The 19880-nt window shown below is 44.0% G+C and overlaps 1 protein-coding gene across 2 annotated transcripts in view; it reads right to left on the bottom strand.

The window, feature by feature from the left end:
* The window catches only part of LOC115159314 (poly [ADP-ribose] polymerase tankyrase-2), a 117845-nt gene that overhangs the window by 33691 nt on the left and 64274 nt on the right, over positions 1 to 19880 (bottom strand). For both annotated transcript variants that reach the window (XM_029708891.1, XM_029708892.1), the window contains exons 4-5: positions 16755 to 16791; positions 11631 to 11706 (exon numbers count right to left, since the gene is read on the bottom strand). In XM_029708891.1, the coding sequence (XP_029564751.1) occupies positions 11631 to 11706; positions 16755 to 16791 (113 nt within the window). The remainder of the gene's footprint in view (positions 1 to 11630; positions 11707 to 16754; positions 16792 to 19880) is intronic.

The raw sequence follows: 19880 nt of genomic DNA, 5'->3' as shown, positions 1-19880 counted from the left end.
CCCCCACAACATGATGCTGCCACCCCCGTGCTTCACGGTTGGAATGGTGTTCCTCGGCTTGCAAGCCTCCCCCTTTTTCCTCCAAACATATCGATGGTCATTATGGCCAAACAGTTCTATTTTTCTTTCATCAGACTAGAGGAGATTTCTCCAAAAAGTACGATCTTTGTCCCCATGTGCAGTTGCGAACCATAGTCTGGCTTTTTTTTTATGGCGGTTCAGGAGCAGTGGCTTCTTCCTTGCTGAGCGGCCTTTCAGGTTATGTCGATATAGGACTCATTTTACTGTGGATATAGGTACTTTTGTACCCGTTTCCTCCAGCATCTTCACAAGGTCCTTTGCTGTTTTTCTGGGATTGATTTGCACTTTTCGCAACAAAGTAGGTTCATCTCTAGGAGACAGAACACGTCTCCTTCCTGAGCGGTATGACGGCTGCGTGGTCCCATGGTGTTTATAATTGCGTACTATTGTTTGTACAGATGAACGTGGTACTTTCAGGTGTTTGGAAATTGTTCCCAAGGATGAACCAGACTTGTGGAGGTCTACCATTTTCTTTCTGAGGTCTTGGCTGATCTCCTTTGATTTTCCCATGATGTCAAGCAAAGAGGCACTGAGTTTGAAGGTAGGCCTTGAAATACATCCACAGGTACACCTCGAATTGACTCAAATGATGTCAATTAGCCTATCAGAATCTTCTAAAGCCATGACATCATTTTCTGGAATTTTCCAAGCTGTTTATTAAAAGCACAGTCAACTTAGTGTATATGTAAACTTCTGACCCACTGGAATTGTGATACAGTGAATTATAAGTGAAATAATCTGTCTATAAACAATTGTTGGAAAAATTACTGGTGTCATGCACAAAGTAGATGTCTTAACCGACTTGCCAAAACTATAGTTTGTTAACAAGACATTTTTGGAGTGGTTGAAAAACTAGTTTTAATGACTCCAACCTAAGTGTATGTAAACTTCCGACTTCAACTGTAACTAAATGTGGAAAAGGGGAAGGGGTCTGAATACTTTCCGAATGCACTGTAACTAGGGCTGACCCCATTTAGTCGACTGGTCAATTGTTTGGGTCCATAAGCTGTTGGTCGACCAAGATTTCTTTAGTCGAGCAGTCGCAAATCATTTGTACTTTTTTTTAAATGGTGCACAAGACACCAGTTCGCGACTGTCTCAGTGGACTAATCCTTTGCGGAGGCCACGGGGATGGAACAGTCCATCGCTCTAAGACATGTGATACTGAAATTGTATATGGTTAAATTATGTAAAAATAACGTTGCAACACTAATACATTTAATATTATTTTATATCAAATGCACTTTCTCCCGCGTTGTTTACGGTCGCTGACCGCGGCTTTGAAACATTCTTTAGTGCGCCGTAGAATTGGCTCTTTTCCCTATGTTGCTATGTGCATAATAGCAGTTAACTTGTATATGGGGATTGAGAACATTGCAGCAGAGGCAGCAGCAGCAAAGACGAGGAAACAGCCCTTGCCTAATTGTCTAATAAAATTGACGAGAGAGGAAACCCCAACTTAATTAGCTCTATAATAAATAGCCTAACTGTTAAATGTGCCTGGCTTTACAAATCATATATATATATATATATATATATATATATATATATATATATATATATACACACATACATACATACATCATACATACATACATACACATAAATAAGACAGAGCTCGCCTTTGTTGCCTGTTTGAGAGCTTGTTTAATTGCCTGCTGATTCGTGAGAACCAAGCATCATGCAACGGCAAAACAGATTTGGCTGTTTTTAGCCTTTGCTATGCTGTAATATTTTAACACACGTTATTCTATTTTGTTAGGATAGACTGGTATTACTTACAATTTATTTAGTGTTGTTTACACTGTTCCAAACAGGCAGGAAAAAATATATTTAATCTAACAGCATCCGTTTGTCACACATAATAAGCACGCATCTCTCGGTCTTATACCCTCCATTTTATTGATCTCATTCTTATTGTTACAATTATTATTACAATTATCATTATAATAATAAGTATTGTCATTATCATCAGTAGGCTTTGTACTGTAGCCTTGTACAACCACCAAGGAGCTGTAGGCCAGTCCTGTAACTTACTTAGGCCTATATTTCAATATACACTATCAATCAATCAATCATTTGTTCATTCATGCCATCACACAGCATCCAAGACATTCATACTTTGAAATGCAATCAAGCATAATTAAATATCAAGGGGAGCTTTGAATAAGAAGCCTAAACAATAAATAAACTGCAATTCACGAATGCATGCAACTGTTTTTAGTCTGCTGTAATAAAGGCTCCATATTTATTATTTTTCATTATAACAGACATATTTATTTAGTGTTGTTTACTGTTCCAAATGGTCCCATTTTTTTTAATGCAATAGCAACTGTTTGGCACACATAACACTCACGTAACTCTTGCTCCTATACCCTCCTCTTTCTTCATCTCCAGGATTTTCCACAACTAAGTAAAATGTCTTCCACAGATCTGACTTCCACTTTTCCTCCTGACAAACCAGTAAACAAACCATTTTGAGTTTATTTTTCACGTCTTCCGCATCCATTTTGCGGTCACGTGTTTGTTATAGCCAACGTATTGATGTGATTATGGTCACATGCATGTGATGCTTACATGTTTCAAATCAAATCTAATTTCAAGTTAAGAAAGCAAATATTGAGGGAATAGGGAAAGTTTCTCCTAAACAAAATAGGGATTTGGGTAACAGAATTTTTCAGTCAGAAACAAGTAAGAAACAAATGGCTGAAATGTTGCAGCTTTAGCACAATAAACACTTGCTGTGCGGTGGTACCTTTTCGCTGCAGTAGGGAGGAGAGCGAGGCAATGTGCGCCAGTCACACAGGCACTTGCTGTAAAAATGTTTTTAACACAGTGTGACCACCGGGGTCTTTGACTCATCTGTGTGTCTTAATTTAATCAAACAGTGTGCTTAAAGCATCAGACACGCTCAGTGCATATGTAGTTGATTTTATTAAAACACATAGGGTGTGCCTGTCTATATATGGAAAAATAAGGTTAAACATTTCGACCGATCGATTGGTCAAAAGAACAGGACCACTCTCGGTCGACCAAGATTTTGTTTAGTTGGGGAAAACCCTAAATGTAACAAACACTTGCGTGATTACGTAGTCCAGCTGGTGTCACGCATAGACATCCAGGGACCTGAGCTACCCAATCACATGATTGATTCACTTAACTCAGTGATTCATCCTCAGCGTCATATGCTCTCCATTGAAATTCTAAAGCCCGATATACCAAAGCATTTATTTTAGTCGCCCCCTCTCTCATTTTCCCCTGCGGTACGATATGCGGAGGCGGATGTCACTTCGAAGTCAGTCCCTGAATACAGAGGCAGTAATGGTTATGACAAGCCTTGATGTTGATGATGGTTAAGACACGGCAAAAATGGTGAGGTTTGAGACAGGCCCGGTTCCTTCATCCTCAGCACATCCCACTATTCCTAGGGCCGTTGGAGGGACAGGATGGCAGCAGGTTGTTAAAGTAAATTGAGATGCCATTGTGCCCGGGGGGACGAGCACGTGTCTGCTCTGCTCCTCACACGTAGACAGACTGGATCTCCTCCTCCTGGATACTGAGCAGCTTCCGAAGGCGTTTGGCCGCGTCCGGGTACTGGGTTGAGGCAAACCGGTCATTACAGGGAGCGTCTCATCTCAGCGCTCCACTAAGCTTCCCGTCAGTGTCCACCCAAGGTCATTTCTTTACACACTACTGATATGACAGAGCGGAGTTACTAACAGCAGACGCCAAGGGATAGGCAGTCTACAGATTCCTCCACAGTATCAACACAAACCAGTCAGAAAAGTAAAGTAAGGATTTAATAAATCCTGCTACATAAAAGAGGATGATCAAAAACAACTAGGGCCTATTGTTCATGTCTTGAACCTCAACCTAATAGGGGTTTCTAACAACTAACTATAACCGGTGCTGCAGACACCGCAGTAACCTAGATTAAAAACATGGCTGTTGGCAGGGGGTCCACGTATAGCTAATATCAGGTTTGGAGTGGATTAATCACTTTACAACGTTCTCTAGTATCGCCTACCCCTCTTCCCCTCCTTGTAGTAGCCATGGAAATAGCCTAACACTGAGGACACTGCCAGGGACAGCATTCTCCATTTCCTATTGTCCCTGATCACCCCATCATCGCCAACAGCCTTTTCTGTCCTGGGCTGCTGCAATATCCATTGTAGAAGCAAACTGTGACAAACGCAATGAATTTACGGAACAAACTGAGTTTCAGGCCATGAAGATATCGGAGGATGATAACAGCCCTTTGCTGCTTTTTTTTTTTACTCTGGGTGTGGATTCAACAAAAAACAGAAGAGGGGAAATAGAAGAGAGACTGGCACAGCAACAGAGTCCCATGACAAATGGTGCCGCTCGGAAAGAGCTAAAGTATTCTATTATATACTTCAACAAAATAATGCACCTGTAAGCTGGAAATGTATGACAAATGGAAAACAGAAGACTTGAGCAGCCAAGGGCGAGCTTCTCTTAAATTCTTTCCCTGGGTTATGGAGGCGGAGGGACAGAGGAGCGAGGTGGGGGGACAGGGGCAGAGGCAGCACATAGGCAGATCACTAAGGAGGTTAAAACAAAAAGCTAACTGAATGGGTTCAGGAAGCAAGTGTGATCAACTATTTATTTAGCCGAGTATCGAAGGAGAGATTAGCTGGGCATGGAATAACGCTAGACAGGTGAGAGCACTGAGGACTGACTGACTGACTGTGCCTCTAGTCTCTTTAAGGAGAGGTTAAAGTAACACGTACTGCACCTGAGTGGTAGAATCTCCATGAAACAACCTGTGCCACAAGGTCACTTCTTAACTACCACATGAATAGCATACATCTCTGAATAAAATGCACCAACAAAACATCAGCAAGCTTAGTACATTTTCAAGTTCACTCTTCTCTCTCAAGGCGGGCCTTAGACCTTTACTTCCATTCCAGTTGAGTCGCTCATTTCTTTATTAGTTTTGACAACAGAAATTACAAGTGGAATGGGTTATGAGGACGGAGAACAGAATATCATTAGTATGGTAATCAGAATCCACACTTACAGTATTTGCATATTGCACGGAGAGATCACGCAGATGGCTCTATCTCTGGCTCACACACTCAGTTCTCCCTCTTAGGGAGAAATCAGGGCAATTTTGTGTTAGAGTTAAGTTAAGTGGAGTCCAGGTAATTACAAACAGTGAGTTGACGTGTACTAACCATCTTAGGATAGCTGAGAAGCTCACTTTTAGAGGTTAGAGTGGGAAGGGGACTAGAACACACCTGACAGACTGGATGTAGCCTAAACACCTACAAAAAGCTCCCTTGGAAATATCTAGGAGCCCTATGAATTGCACCGTGTCGGCTAAATGCTGACCTCTCACTTTCCCATAATCTCCTCTATAACTCCTGGGTCTCCCTCCTAGGTAAAATACCTGTGACTCACTGGACAGTCAATTAAAGGGCTATGTAGTAGCAGGGAAACAGAGCTGTGGCCTTAGGAGAGGCCAAGTAAGCCTTTTCTATCTGAAAAACTCATAAAACACAATTATAGTCCAGTCCAGCACAACGTACCATCCGAACACACATGGTGTTTCTCAAAATACATACTAGCACAGGAGGGTCAGAGTATGAGTCCAAATCAAAGTATGAGTCCAAATCAAAGTGTGCGAAACGGAGCACAGAGGGCACTTCTCGAATGCGTGCTCCGTTTGTACATATCTTGAAGCATGCACCGATGCAAGCTTCAACGGAAAGAATGCAAAGAAATATGACGCAACCATGTAAAAAATTACACACATTTTCTTGAAATCAATGGTGGCCATTATTGGAGCTGAAGTGAGAGAAAATACACTCTGACTTCGAATTAAATGTTGCCTATTGGCCTCCCGAGTGGCGCAGCGGTCTTAGGCACTGCATCTCAGTGTTGCGGCATCACTACAGCCTCGGGTTCAATCCCAGGCGGCTGTGTCACAACCAGCCGTGACTGGGAGTCCCCTATGGCGATGCACAATTGGCCCAGCGTCTTCCGACACATTGGTGCAGCTGGCTTCCGGGTTTAGTGAGTGGGTGCTAAGAAGCGCGGCTTGGCGGGTCGGACGCATGACTCGACCTTCGCCTCTCCCGAGCTCGTTGGAGAGTTGCATTGATGAGACAAGATCGTAATCCCGAAATTGGGGAGAAAAAATTGACAAAGTAATAAATAAATAAATAATAATAAATAATAATAAATGTTGCCTATTCACCTCTCATATGTTGTCTGACTACAATATTTTAACTTCATACCTTAACAAATACATGCTGTGTTAATTTTGGCATGGTTACCTGCCTGGTGTGTGTAGACCGAAAGCCATAGTAAGTCAATAGAGCTAACTGGCTAACTACTACTGTTAGCTAGCTAGATAGCCACGAAGAATTGTTAGCTAGCTACCCATGTAGAATTCACATCTATATTGGATAACATTGGTTTTAGGTCATTTTTGCCAGTTATACTATCTGGTTAGCTACATTATTACAATTCACATATAGCTTGCTGATAGTTATGAAGTAAAACTTTTATTTTGTGTAAATCTTGTTTCGTCTTTATTGCCATTGTCCTGGCTAGACCGCTGCTCGTCTAAGACACTGCATCTCAATGCTAGAGGTGTCACTACAGACACCGTGGTTCGAATCCAGCCTGTTTCACCACCGGCCGCGATTCAGTGTCCCATAGGGCGGGGCACAATTGGCCCAGCATCGTCCGGGTTTGACCGTCATTGTAAATAAGAATTTGTTCTTCACTGACTTGCCTAGTTAAATAAAGGTTAAATAAAGAAATACAAATAAAACGGAAGGTTCAGTGAATGGGTAAGTCCATAGTAAGTCAATAGGGCTAACTGGCAAGCCACGAAGAATTGTTAGCTAGCTACCCACGAAGAATAAACATCTACTGTACCTTGCATAACATTCGTTTTAGGTCATTTCTGCCTGTTTAACTAGATAGCTGGCTAGCTAGATTACAGCGATTCACATACACAGTATATCTAGCTGATAATTGTGAAGTAAAACGTTAGCTTGGTGTACGTCTTGTTTCGTCTATATTGTTGCCATTGTCCTGGCTGGAAGATGGTTCAGTGAATGGGGAGATGCAGCGTGAGGTAATACAGTACGTGGAGTGAGAGTGTTTATTAAATGTTAAGTTTTATGTGTTCTCCGCACCCTTGTCCTCACAAGAGCATACTCAAGAGCACTGCCTTGGAGAATGCACGTGGAGCACGAGTGTGGGGAGCACAGTAGAATGCATATCGAGAAACACCGAGGACTCAACAACCCAAAGCAATGTAACTAGCAGGAGCAACCCTCTCATCTGCCTTAGAACAGCATCTCTGAACCGACATGCTGTGCTGCCAGGGCCACAGCAACTCATTAGCACAGAGAGACTAACCGCACTGCACATTAGTGAAGACTGTAAAGGAGAATACATTCTCTCTGTTCATAAACACTGAGGTCTGGGGAGCAACCAACTGGCTGGCTGGCTGGCAGGCAGGAACACTGCACCCTGCAGAGCTGTATTAGAGGGCCGTGATCTGGCAAACAGAACCAGCCATAAACATCCCCAACGTCTAGAACAGCACTGCTCACATAAAAGGCAGAGAATTGGCCAGGGAGGTGGAGGGAGGGATGGTGGCATTTTAATTAAAAGGAAAAAAGGGGTAATAAAGAAAAGGGTCTTGAGATGGAGATTATGGCGACAATCTTTGGGAAAGCTTCATTAGCATTTTAATATGCATCATTGTGTCAGTTATTATTATCGCTGTCATCATACCCTCACGGAAATCAATCCAAATCTAAATGTCATTGCATGCCTCCTGAAGCAGACAGGGACAGAATTCAGATATACAAAGCCACAGCAGTGACAACCCAGCCGGTGGATGATCAGGAGTCATTGAATGCTAACGGCTTACTTAATAGCCATAACTACAACCTACACTGCTGTGGTGTAGGAATACAAAGAACCTCACTGCGGAACCCCACTCAGATCCCCAAATCCCTCTACCGGAATAATTCTAAACTATAAAACCGGTTATTTGGATATTGGATGCTGATTGGTTGATAAGAGTTAGTAACCACAATCCCGGGTAATGAATTGACTAAATTAATTGACTCACCCCTACCTACATGTACAAATTACCTCAACTAACCTGTACCCCCGCACGCCGACTCTGTACCTGTACCTCATGTATATAGCCTCGTTATTGTTCTTTTATTGTGTTACTTTTTATTATTTTTTTACCTTGGTTTATTTGGTAAATATTTTCTTAACTCTTCCTGAACTGCACTGTTGGTTAAGGGCTTGTAAGTAAGCATTTCACGGTAAGGTCTACACTTTTTGTAGTGGGCGCATGTGACAAATAAAGTTTGATTTGATAATGCCTGTTAACAGTTCCATTTGAATCAATGCGCATCCACTGTCCGACAGCCTAGCCAGGTAATTTATGCACTTCATCTCCCCTGAGAAAAAACGTCTAGGCAATATTTCCCCATGCTACTAGTCTAGCATTTGGTTTGCAACAGTTGGGGTTTGTCTAAAACTTGCTGTCTGCTTCTCCAACCCGTGCCATGCATATGAATGTGACTGACAGATTCTCTGGATATAATGAATATATCCAAAGAAACGAAGGTAAAACAAACAAAAATGCACATTTCAGCTGCTTGATGTGATTGTGTGTTTGCTTTAGTTGGCTAGGTTTGCAAAGGAGAAAGTGCTAGTCTCATAGCAACCTTTTTTGCTTAGACCAGGGGTGTCAAACTCATTGAGGGGCTTGTGTCTGCAGGTTCTTGGTTTTTCCTTTCAATTAAGCCCGAGACAACCAGGTGTGGGGAGTTCCTTACTAATTAGTGACCTTAATTCATCAATCAAGCACAAGGGAGGACCGAAAACCCGCATAGACTTGGCCTTTTGTGGAATGAGTTTGACATCTGTGGCTTAGAACGTCCATGCAAATAGAATGGACGACCAGCCCATTTGGCTTGCAACTTCAGGATTCCAGGACTAACGACTGTCTTTTCTCAGACTATATCGTATGGTGGAAGGATTAAATCAAACAAATTTACTAAATAAAAAATGAAAACATGCCGTTAAATCTGGGTTTTTTTGTTATACGCTGGCAACCATTTTATAAAAGCAATAAGGGCCTCGAACCCAGGAATTATCTTGAATAACAAATCAAACTTTATTTGTCACATGCGCCGACTACAACAAGTGTAGACCTTACCGTGAAATGCTTACTTACAAGCCCTTAGCCAACAGTGCAGTTGAAGAAGAGTTAAGAAAATATTCCCGTCCCTCTGCTCTGCGTCGGGCCTAAAAACAGCCCTTAGTCGGGAGTTACTCATACGATAGTTCTCAGGCCTTATTGCTAAAATATTCCCAGGAAGATAACATTACAGTTCTCTCTGAAACTTTGGACATGATGAATATCACAGCATGTGGCTATACTGTACAATCGTGGCCAAAGGTTTTGAGAATGACACAAATATTAATTTACAAAGTCTGCTGCTTCAGTGTCTTTAGATATTTTTTGTCAGATGTTACTATGGAATACTGAAGTATAATTACAAGCATTTCATAAGTGTCAAAGGCTTTTCTTGACAATTACATGAAGTTGATGCAAAGACTCAATATTTGCAGTGTTGACCATTCTTTTTCAAGACCTCTGCAATCCGCCCTGGCATGCTGTCAATTAACTTCTGGGCCACATCCTGACTGGTGGCAGCCCATTCTTGCATAATCAATGCTTGGAGTTTGACAGAATTTGTGGGTTTTTGTTTGTCCACCCGCCTCTTGAGGATTGACCACAAGTTCTCAAAGGGATTAAGGTCTGGGGAGTTTCCTGGCCATGGACCCAAAATATCGATCTTTTGTTCCCCGAGCCACTTAGTTATCACTTTTGCCTTATGGCAAGGTGCTCCATCATGCTGGAAAAGGCATTGTTCGTCACCAAACTGTTCTTGGATGGTTGGGAGAAGTTGCTCTCGGAGGATGTGTTGGTACCATTCTTTATTCATGGCTGTGTTGTTAGGCAAAATTGTGAGTGAGCCCACTCCCTTGGCTGAGAAGCAACCCAACACATGAATGTTGGCATGACACTCACCTTGTCTTCTCCGTACAAGCTTTTTTTGGGTTGCCCCAAACAATCGTAAAGGGGATTTATCAGAGAAAATGACTTTACCCCAGTCCTCAGCAGTCCAATCCCTGTACCTTTTGCAGAATATCAGTCTGTCCCTGATGTTTTCCTGGAGAGAAGTGGCTTCTTTGCTGCCCTTCTTGACACCAGGTCATCCTCCAAAAGTCTTCACCTCACTGTGCGTGCAGATGCACTCACACCTGCCTGCTGCCATTCCTGAGCAAGCTCTGTACTGGTGGTGCGCCGATCCCGCAGCTGAATCAACTTTAGGAGACGGTCCTGGCGCTTGCTGGACTTTCTTGGGCGCCCTGAAGCCTTCTTCACAACAATTGAACCGCTCTCCTTGAAGTTCTTGATGATCTGATAAATGGTTGATTTAGGTGCAATCTTACAGGCAGCAATATCCTTGCCTGTGAAGCCCTTTTTGTGCAAAGCAATGATGACGGCACGTGTTTCCTTGCAGGTAACCATGGTTGACAGAGGAAGAACAATGATTCCAAGCACCACCCTCCTTTTGAAGCTTCCAGTCTGTTATTCGAACTCAATCAGCATGACAGAGTGATCGCCAGACTTGTCCTTGTCAACACTCACACCTGTGTTAACGAGAGAATCACTGACATGATGTCAGCTGGTTCTTTTGTGGCAGGGCTGAAATGCAGTGGAAATGTTTTTGGGGGATTCAGTTCATTTGCATGGCAAAGAGGGACTTTGCAATTAATTGCAATTCATCGGATCACTCTTCATAACATTCTGGAGTATATGCAAATTGCCATCATACAAACTAAGGCAGCAGACTGTGAAAATTAATATTGGTGTCAAAACTTTTGGCCACGACTGTAGTATCCATTGTCACTAGAATGTCGTGTCAATACTGTACTAACAATGTGTTACTTATAATCAACATACTATAGAAACTGGGTGTGGTCAAAATCTCAAAAACGAATTTAGTAGAAAAGAGAGCGGAGGTGCTATCCTCAACTCTGACCTATTATTGCATTATGATTACCTTGCAGCAGACAACCGGGTAGCACAAATCCTCTCATTTCCAGTATGAAAGGTCTGTGAGAAGGGATGTCGTGGCTCAGATTAAGCCTCTTCTCTGGACTGACTTGGATCCTGTAGCTTTCCCTGAGATCAGACCAGGCCTCTAACACTGACACCTGGGACCAGACTATGACATCAAGAGGGCCACATACCCCTCCTCACCCTGTTCCACTTGTGTTCACTTACAATTACTACCTCCGCTAGCAAAGAATGTCTCAATGCCTCTAGATTTACCTGTACCGATTGGTCCATTTCACTATGACTTAACGATTGAGTTGGAATATCATGGTTTGAGCGGAGATCACTTGGGTAACAATGTGTGTGCAGACACGTGTGTGCTGGCGGAGCGAGCCCTTACCTTGCGGCCGTCGCTTGCGTGGCAGTTGACGTTTAACGGAGTGAGCAGGGCCATGAGCTTCTCTTCATTTCCACTCCTGCAGCGGAAGAAAACAATAGAAAATAGGGATCGAAAAAACAAAAGAATTTATACCATGCCCTGCATTAGATATACCCCAACGAGTGAGCGAGAACGAGAAATAGAAAGAGAAGGGAGGAATATCATTAACTAAAAAAAGGAGAATAACAAAAGGCTTGGAGAGTAGAAAACTTGCCCAGGGAGTTGCCTAAAATGGACAGAACGGCGATCTAAACTAAAAGAGCATTATTTATGTCTGCAGTCAAAACCAGTCTTTAGATCTCTGAACACACTGGTCAAGATAGTTAGGTAACCGAAAACAACAAGAGTGAAAAACACTGACGCAGTATAAATTATTTCCTTATCCCAACAGAGACTTCCTTTTTGCCAAAGGCTATGCATGGCTGTAGAGAGATTCAGAGAGAAGGCTTCCGGATAACAGAGTCAGCATCTCTACCTGCTGTGGAGGTCTTTCCTGTGTTCTGCTCTACCATCCCAAAACACAGCAGGACATTACACATTGAACACACACTAACAGCCGGTCCTGAAGTCTGGTCCTAAAATCCGGTCCAGGGTGATGGTCCAGTGTGGTCAGGAGACATGTAAAGCCTCAGCATCTCTTTCCAGGGTCACTGAAGCCGAAGGGCCATTCTCTCCGCTCCACTCTCAAGTTCTCAATGGCACTCCGAAGGATACACAGTTAAGAGCCGGGGGGGGGGGGGGGGGGGGGGGGGGGGGTAAAAGACAGGCCTGAATATGGGATGGACAAAATAAAAAACTGCAGTAAGGCCCTACTACTGTGCTGGGTCAGGGTAATGCTACTCATTCTCCTCTGTCCGTGTGTCTCTTCACCCTTTGGCTGTTACCAGAAGCCCTGCTGCCTGCTCTGTTCTGGATCAGGGCGGCCGTGCCAGTCAGTCTTAATGTTGGCACGCTCTGAGAGTTTATTTATTAGGGATGCCCTCTGCCTCCTGTGGTTGGTGCACGGTGCCCAGACACGGTGACGGCAGGCCTGGCCAGGATGCACTACCCTGGCAGCGGAGCCGGCCAGTCTCTGCATTACCCAGATGACGACAACTCTTTAAGGCTGTCAGAGAAAGGAAGAAAGGGATCTTTCTCCCCCCCACCTCTCTTTCTCTTTTGTTCCCCCTGTATCAACCTTTGCCAAAGTTCCTTCAGCGAAGATGCATTCATAGTCGGTGTCTTTGCTTTCTTCTGTTCCTCTCTTCTCTCCCCTCTTTCTCCTTCCGCCGGTAGACAACGCTAACTGGGCTTAAGTGAAAACAAGAGATTCTTAATTGAGATGCACAACAACATCCCAAGGTTTAGCAGAGAGTGGAGGCCACAGGATTAAAGCTAGTGTGTTTGTCAGTTTCATCTTCCTAATTACCAGGGCGCTAAGATGGAGCCCATACAGAGTAAACCTCCCGTCATAAGTCAATCAGCTATATGAGGCTCGCCCCCTCCATGATACAGACATCTCAGAAGAGCCTTATTCCTTACCGCAGAATAACCAATAGCAGGCCTCGTCTTTATTAGAAGTGCTGAAAGCAAAGCCCTGGATGGATGGAGCTCCACAGTACATGTGCTTGTTGTGGACAGAGTGAGTGGAACATTACATTATACTCCATGGCAACCCCTCTCATCATGGCTTCAACCGACCAACTGCGTTCCCAGATAATGAAGACGGAGTCTTTATAGTTCTCATCTCTGCCTGCCTTCATTCCCCCAGTGCGTATTCTGATTCAGTCATCAAAGACAGATTTCATGTGTTCTAGTAGGGTCTGCTGGCCAAGGGCCAACAGAGACAGGCACTTCAGTATAATGAGCTGAATGTGACATACATGCCTTGCACTGCAAGACATTTTCGGGTGGTTCAAAGCACGACTATAACAGACTTTGCTATGCTGGGGTGGCCATTGTGGGGAGGAAACTGTGCGTGGAGCGACCACAACAGCCATTTTGGGGCAGCCTGTATGTCCTTCATTTGTATGAACAAGAGAGAAATCCCCTCATGCTTATAGCGGACATGACAGGAGTTCCCAGTGGGCATAGGGAGTTCGTGTTCAGGCAGCAGGAGCATCGAGAGCTGGGCAGACAGAGGGTAGGAGCACAGAGCAGGAAACCAGGGAATCTCAGCTGTTCAGATGACAGGAGGAAGACTCAGTACTGCTCCTCTTCCTCTCTCTGGGGGCTTCACTCCTTCCCAGAGTGCACCTCTGGCCGTGTGAACTGTGAACCCGCTGGCCAATAAGAAATATCCAACCACCACATCCACAACGGTGTTGTCATGTCAGTCATAACAGCCATAGAGAGAGAGAGATAACCCCTACTCTGAATCCCAGCTGCCTCCGGACCAGACGGTCTATCTAGCCTTCTGTTGTTATCCCTACAGCAGGGATCATCAACTAGATTCAGCCGCAGGCCATTTTTTGTTGTTGTTGAGAGGATGGTAGGGGGCAAGAACATAATTACGAATAATTTATAGACTGCAAATTGACTGCAAGAAGCTCAAACAGATATGTTTGACTAAAACAATCATTTGATCATGTGATCATATTTGTATATGATCACATGTCTGTCGATTATGTGTGGGAATACTTGAAAACTGATTTCTTAAATTAAAATAACTTGGAGCTGACTTCCTGGTGTTTTTACAGTCTTTTATGTCGAACAATGAAATGACAAAAACGGTTTGGTTACAGTACCAGTCAAAAGTTTGGACAGAACTACTCATTCAAGGGTACATCTTTATTTTGACTATTTTCTACATTGTAGAATAATAGTGAAGACATCAAAACTATGAAATAACACATATGGAATCACGTAGTAACCAATAAAGTGTTAAACAAGTCAAAATATATTTTAGACTCTTCAAAGTAGCCACCCTTTGCCTTGATGACAGCTTTGCAAACTCTCGGCATTGTCTCAAACAGCTTCACCTGGAATGCTTTTCCAACAGTCTTGAAGGAGTTCCCACATATGATGAGCACTTCTTGGCTGCTTTTCCTTCACTCTGCGGTCCAACTCATCCCAAATCATCTCAATTGGGTTGAGGTCGGGTGATTGTGGAGGCCAGGTCATTTGATGCAGCACTCCATCACTCTCACAGTGTCACCAGCAAAGCACCCCCACACCATAACACCACCTCCTCCATGCTTCACGGTGGGAACCATACATGCGGAGACCATCCGCTCACCTAATCTACATCTCACAAATACACAGGACTCATCAGACCAAAGGACAGACTTTCACTGGTCTAATGTCCATTGCTCGTGTTTCTTGGCCCAAGCAAGTCTCTTCTTCTTATTGGTGTCCTTTAGAAGTGGTTTCTTTGCAGCAATTCGACCATGAAGGTATGATTCACGCAGTCTCCTCTGAACAGTTGATGTTGAGATGTGTCTGTTACTTGAACTCTGTGAAGTATTTATTTGGGTTGCAATTCCTGAGGCTGGTAACTCTAATGAACTTATCCTCTGCAGCAGAGCTAACTCTGGGTCTTCCTTTCCTGTGGCGGTCCTCATGAGAGCCAGTTTCATCATAGCACTTGATGGTTTTTGCGACTGCACTTGAAGAAACTTTAAAAGTTCTTGACATTTTCTGGATTGACTGACCTTCATGTCTTAAAGTAATGATGGACTGTCATTTCTCTTAGCTTATTTGAGCTGTTCTTGCCAAAATATGGACTGTTGCGTTTGATCCAATCAGTTGTGTTGTGACAAGGTAGGGGTGGGTATATAGAAGATAGCCTTATTTGGTAAAAGACCAAGTTCATATTATGGCAAGAACAGCTCAAATAAGCAAAGAAATTACAGTCCATCAGGAATTTAAGACATGAAGGTCAGTCAATCCAGAAAATGTCAAGAATTTTTAAAATTTCTTCTAGTGTAGTCACATTAGTGCTATAACGAAACTGGTCCTATGAAGTCCACCACAGGAAACGAAGGCCCAGAGTTACCTCTGCAGCAGAGGATAAGTTAATTTGAGTAACCAGTCTCAGAAACTAATGTCTCATGGTAGGGTGGGGGGCTATGCAAAATGGCTCAACTTTGAGGGCTTCTATCACATGAATGTTTTTGCATTCAGGTCCAAAAAGTAACTTTCTGACCACTTTACCACGGGCAAACATGTTTGGAAGGTTTTGCAGTCGGAAAGTGATTAAAATCAAATGGAGCAACCTTAAATGATCCATTCTGGTTCTACTCTGGGTCTCTTGTCGGTGATCTAGCACCTTACCAAGGAACTCAGTCCGGACTCCGGTCAGTGTGTCTTAACATAGTGTGTTCTGTGTTGATTGAATGACACGTCGCTGTCCTGCCACCCACACCAAGCAGAAGTAACAACTAACCCTACACACAGACAGGGGCCTTTAAATTGGATTTGCTCAACTCCTGCGTTCTCTGTCCTCTCTCGCCTCCTTCTGAAAAAGGTCAAAGGTAAACGAGGAGTGGGAACGTGGACGAAAATGCTCTTGAATGAAATGAGAAGCTCCTCCACTCGCGCGTCATCAAGCCAATGACGTTTACAAGGGTGGATCCCAAAATAAATGTGTAAAGTGCTAAAAATAAATTAAGTTAGTTGTGCAAGACAGTTTATAGCTAAACGGATACGTAGCTTTTTGTCTTTAAATGTGTGTATGCTTTTCCCCTCTGACAATACAACAGCTGATTCATAAGGTGGTGTGGCAGATATCAAATCTCTTCCGCGGTAGGAAACATTTGTGCTTCCTCGCCAAAAGGAGGCTATCGTGGGCGGGGGGACCATCTTCCGTTTGCCTACTAACTAATTGACACGCTCCTCGACCACATCGGTTTCTGGGGCACGGAAGTGAAAGGACGGAGCAGAGCAAGGACGGACTTCTGCCCAAAAGAGAAAGGGCCACACACAGTCCACGTGGGTATCCCTTCACAATAACAACCCTCACCGTGCACCAGCACTCCCAAGCCACACGCTCAGCCCTTTCACAACACCTGTCTGCTAATGCCGGAGGGGAAGAGGGGAGAAGGGAGATAGAGATTAAAAGGAGGAGAGACATGGAGAGAGGATGAGAGGGGAGCTTGTACTCACCTAGCCGCCTCCAGGAGTTCGTCTTTCTTGTATTCACCTAAATGGTTGCAGAAAATCATAGTGTCAGAGACGGGCAGGGAGAGAGATGCACAGCAGCAGCACAGAGCCAGTGTCACAGTCGAGAGAGAGGCAGCTACGGCACAGAGAGAAAAGAGAGAAACACACACAGACACTGTGTGGGAGAACACACACACACACGGTGTAGCAGAGCACCCACACATTAGACAGAGAACCTTCCTCAATGCCTGCCTATTTCTCTCTCCTTACGGCTCTCTCTCGCACTCCCTCTGTTTTCTCTCTCCCCCTCCCCTCCCTCGCACATCTCTCTCTTGGTTTGGGTGGCGTAGCTCAGTGCACACCCCTTTGGCTGATGTTGCCGTGACGTTGGGCAGCCTGTGCACACAGCATTATCATCCTCTAGGAGACGGCTTGTTTCAATCTTCAAATTAAACGGCTTTCTTTCTCTCTCACACACACACACACACACACACATCCAACCAACGCCGCCTCTCTCTCTCCTCCTGTTTTTCTGTTAGCACAGGAGGAGGGGTTGCCGTGATAACAGAAGGGAAATAGATATCATAAACAGAAGTGGTCCCACCCTCATCCTCCCTTCTCCCTCATCCCTCTCATCCCACAGCCCTGCCCCCGCCACTACAGTCGCAACAAATTCCATCCCCCTCTCCCTCCTTCCGACCCCCCTTGATTTCCCCTCCTCCACCCCCCATCCCCTATGTGTGTGATTTCTCTGCCAGGACCTGAGGAGACTGAGGGGGAGACGGGGAACGAGGAGGAAGAATGAATAACATGGTGAAAGAGGAGTGATTAAGGGTCCTGCGACAACATGCGTGGATTTGACAGGACATGCCTGAGGGGTGCCACAGAGACAGAGGGAGGGAGAGAGAAAGCATTCTGGAACACAAAAAGAATACACGCAGAGTCAGACACAGTGGCTTAATTGGAGGAGTCCTTTGTTTCCATTCCAACAGCCGGGGATGTGGAGACAGGGAGGGAGGCTGCCTGGTGTTAAGATCAGAACACACAGAATACATCCAGGAGGGGGGTGTCTCTGGGGGCTGGCTGGGGTTAGATGACTATGGCTGGGATGGACTCCCATACAAAGAGAGGGGACAGGTCTAGGCAGGCTTTTAGGTCTCTATGGACATAATACATTTATTAACTCAGAGACATATGGGCAGCAAGATCAAACAAACAACACCCCTCCTCTCCTGAGATAAAGCAATGCGAGAGGAGAGCACACACACCATCTTTCCTCGCCCTGTGTTGTTAGTGGTGATGCCCCTGCACTCAGTCACCCTCCCTAATATTTGATAGGCAGCTGACGTGGACATAGTGATAGACTGACTGGAATGGCCAGACCCCAGAGGGCAGTTAATGGATGCCATGAATTACATTGTGTTTCTGTGGGGGAGTAGGCTGTGTGTATATATATATTTGGGGTACGGTTGCCTCAGTCAATATCAAACAGTAGTAAATCTCCTCTGAGGCATGGGGTGCTCCCATCCATCTTTGCCAGAGCAGTGGTTGGTTTCCTCTGTCTCTGCTGTGGTGTGCCTGACTGCCTGCACTCTGACTCAGACTGGATCATTCTAACAGATATGACGTTATCGACAGGGAGGAGAGGATATAAAAACAGCAGATGGCGAGGCAGAAATTAGCACGGCTTCTAGGGCTGACCCCAGTCGACTGACTGGTCGATAGGCTGTTGGTCGACCAATATTGTTTTTTAGGTCGAGCAGCAATTATATAAAAAAAATGTTATGCCACGAGACACCGGTCTGATTCACGCATGTGTCAGTGGACCAATCCATTGCGTAGGCCGTGGGATGGCACACCATGTCACAACGTCCGCCGAAGTCGGTCCCTCTTCCTGTTCGGGCGGCGTTCGGCGGTCGACGTCACGGCCTTCTAGTCATCGCCGATCCACTTTTCATTTTCCATTTGGTTTGTCTTTGTTTTACACACCTGGTTTCAATTCCCCAATTACATGTTCATTATTTGTTTTATTGTAAGTTCGGTCCGATGTTTGTGGGCTTGGTATTACTTCATGTATTTGGAAATTTTGAGTAAAGTTCATTGTGTTACTCATCTCTGCTGTCCTGTGCCTGACTCCTCTGCACCAGCTACACCCAGAACCTTACACACCAGTAGTACATTTACTGTTAATTACCATAATTTCAAATCTACAATGTTTGGTTAAGGTAATTTCTGTTAATGCATTCAATAAATTATTATTACAGTCTTTTACCGTTCTCATTGTTGGAGTTTGTGGACCGCACAACCTAGGCTACACTTGTGAGGAACACGTTTTGGTTTATTTCATTCCATTTACGAGTTGTCAATTCATTCAATGTATTTTATTTGTAGCGCTCCGTTAAATGGTGAGTAAGGACGCACACCGGATTATGCATAGCAGTAGGTCTAGGATGCCTGGCCTGCGCGCAAATGTAGGCCTATAAATGATAAATGTGCCCATTTGGGGATCTGATAGTATTTCTGATTGTCTTAACTCACCACCACTGTGGAACATATGAGTCATTTTGTCTTCACCTCAAACAGCAAGTAAATAAAAGTCTATTGAGACAGACAATATTTCCTCAACATAGCCTATTTAGAGAAAAAAAATCACTCTCTCTTTCAATCACTCGGTGTGAAAGGGAAAAAAAAACGTGTATGTTCTGATCCGGTTGAAACGTCATAAAATAGGCCAACCTGATTACTTCTTATCCCTTGCACAAATAGCCTACAGCTCTGTCTATATGGAGCTCACTGGCACGGGAAACTCTGAGGGCCCAGAATATTTTATACAATGTGGCAAGTTTCCGAGGGTGAGCTTCAGGCCAGACCAAGTTGATACAATATTTCAAGTTCCTTGCAGACATGCCATGCATAGCCAATGTGATTAATAGGATATAATTTTTTTTAAATCAGGATGTTTTCTACCTGCAAGTTGCAACGTTTTTATTTGTTGGCTTTATGTTAGCAATTTTTACATAGTTGGCAATGGTAATATAAGTTACTTTTAGAATTTTGAATAACCACAAAGATTTTGAGATTCAAAGACTTTATTATAAATGAAATGACTGTTCCACAAAAATGTGCATA

The sequence above is a fragment of the Salmo trutta genome, chromosome 23 (assembly GCF_901001165.1).
Source record: "Salmo trutta chromosome 23, fSalTru1.1, whole genome shotgun sequence".
NCBI classification, from domain to species: Eukaryota; Metazoa; Chordata; class Actinopteri; order Salmoniformes; family Salmonidae; genus Salmo; species Salmo trutta.
This window is presented reverse-complemented; position numbering and strand designations above follow the sequence as displayed.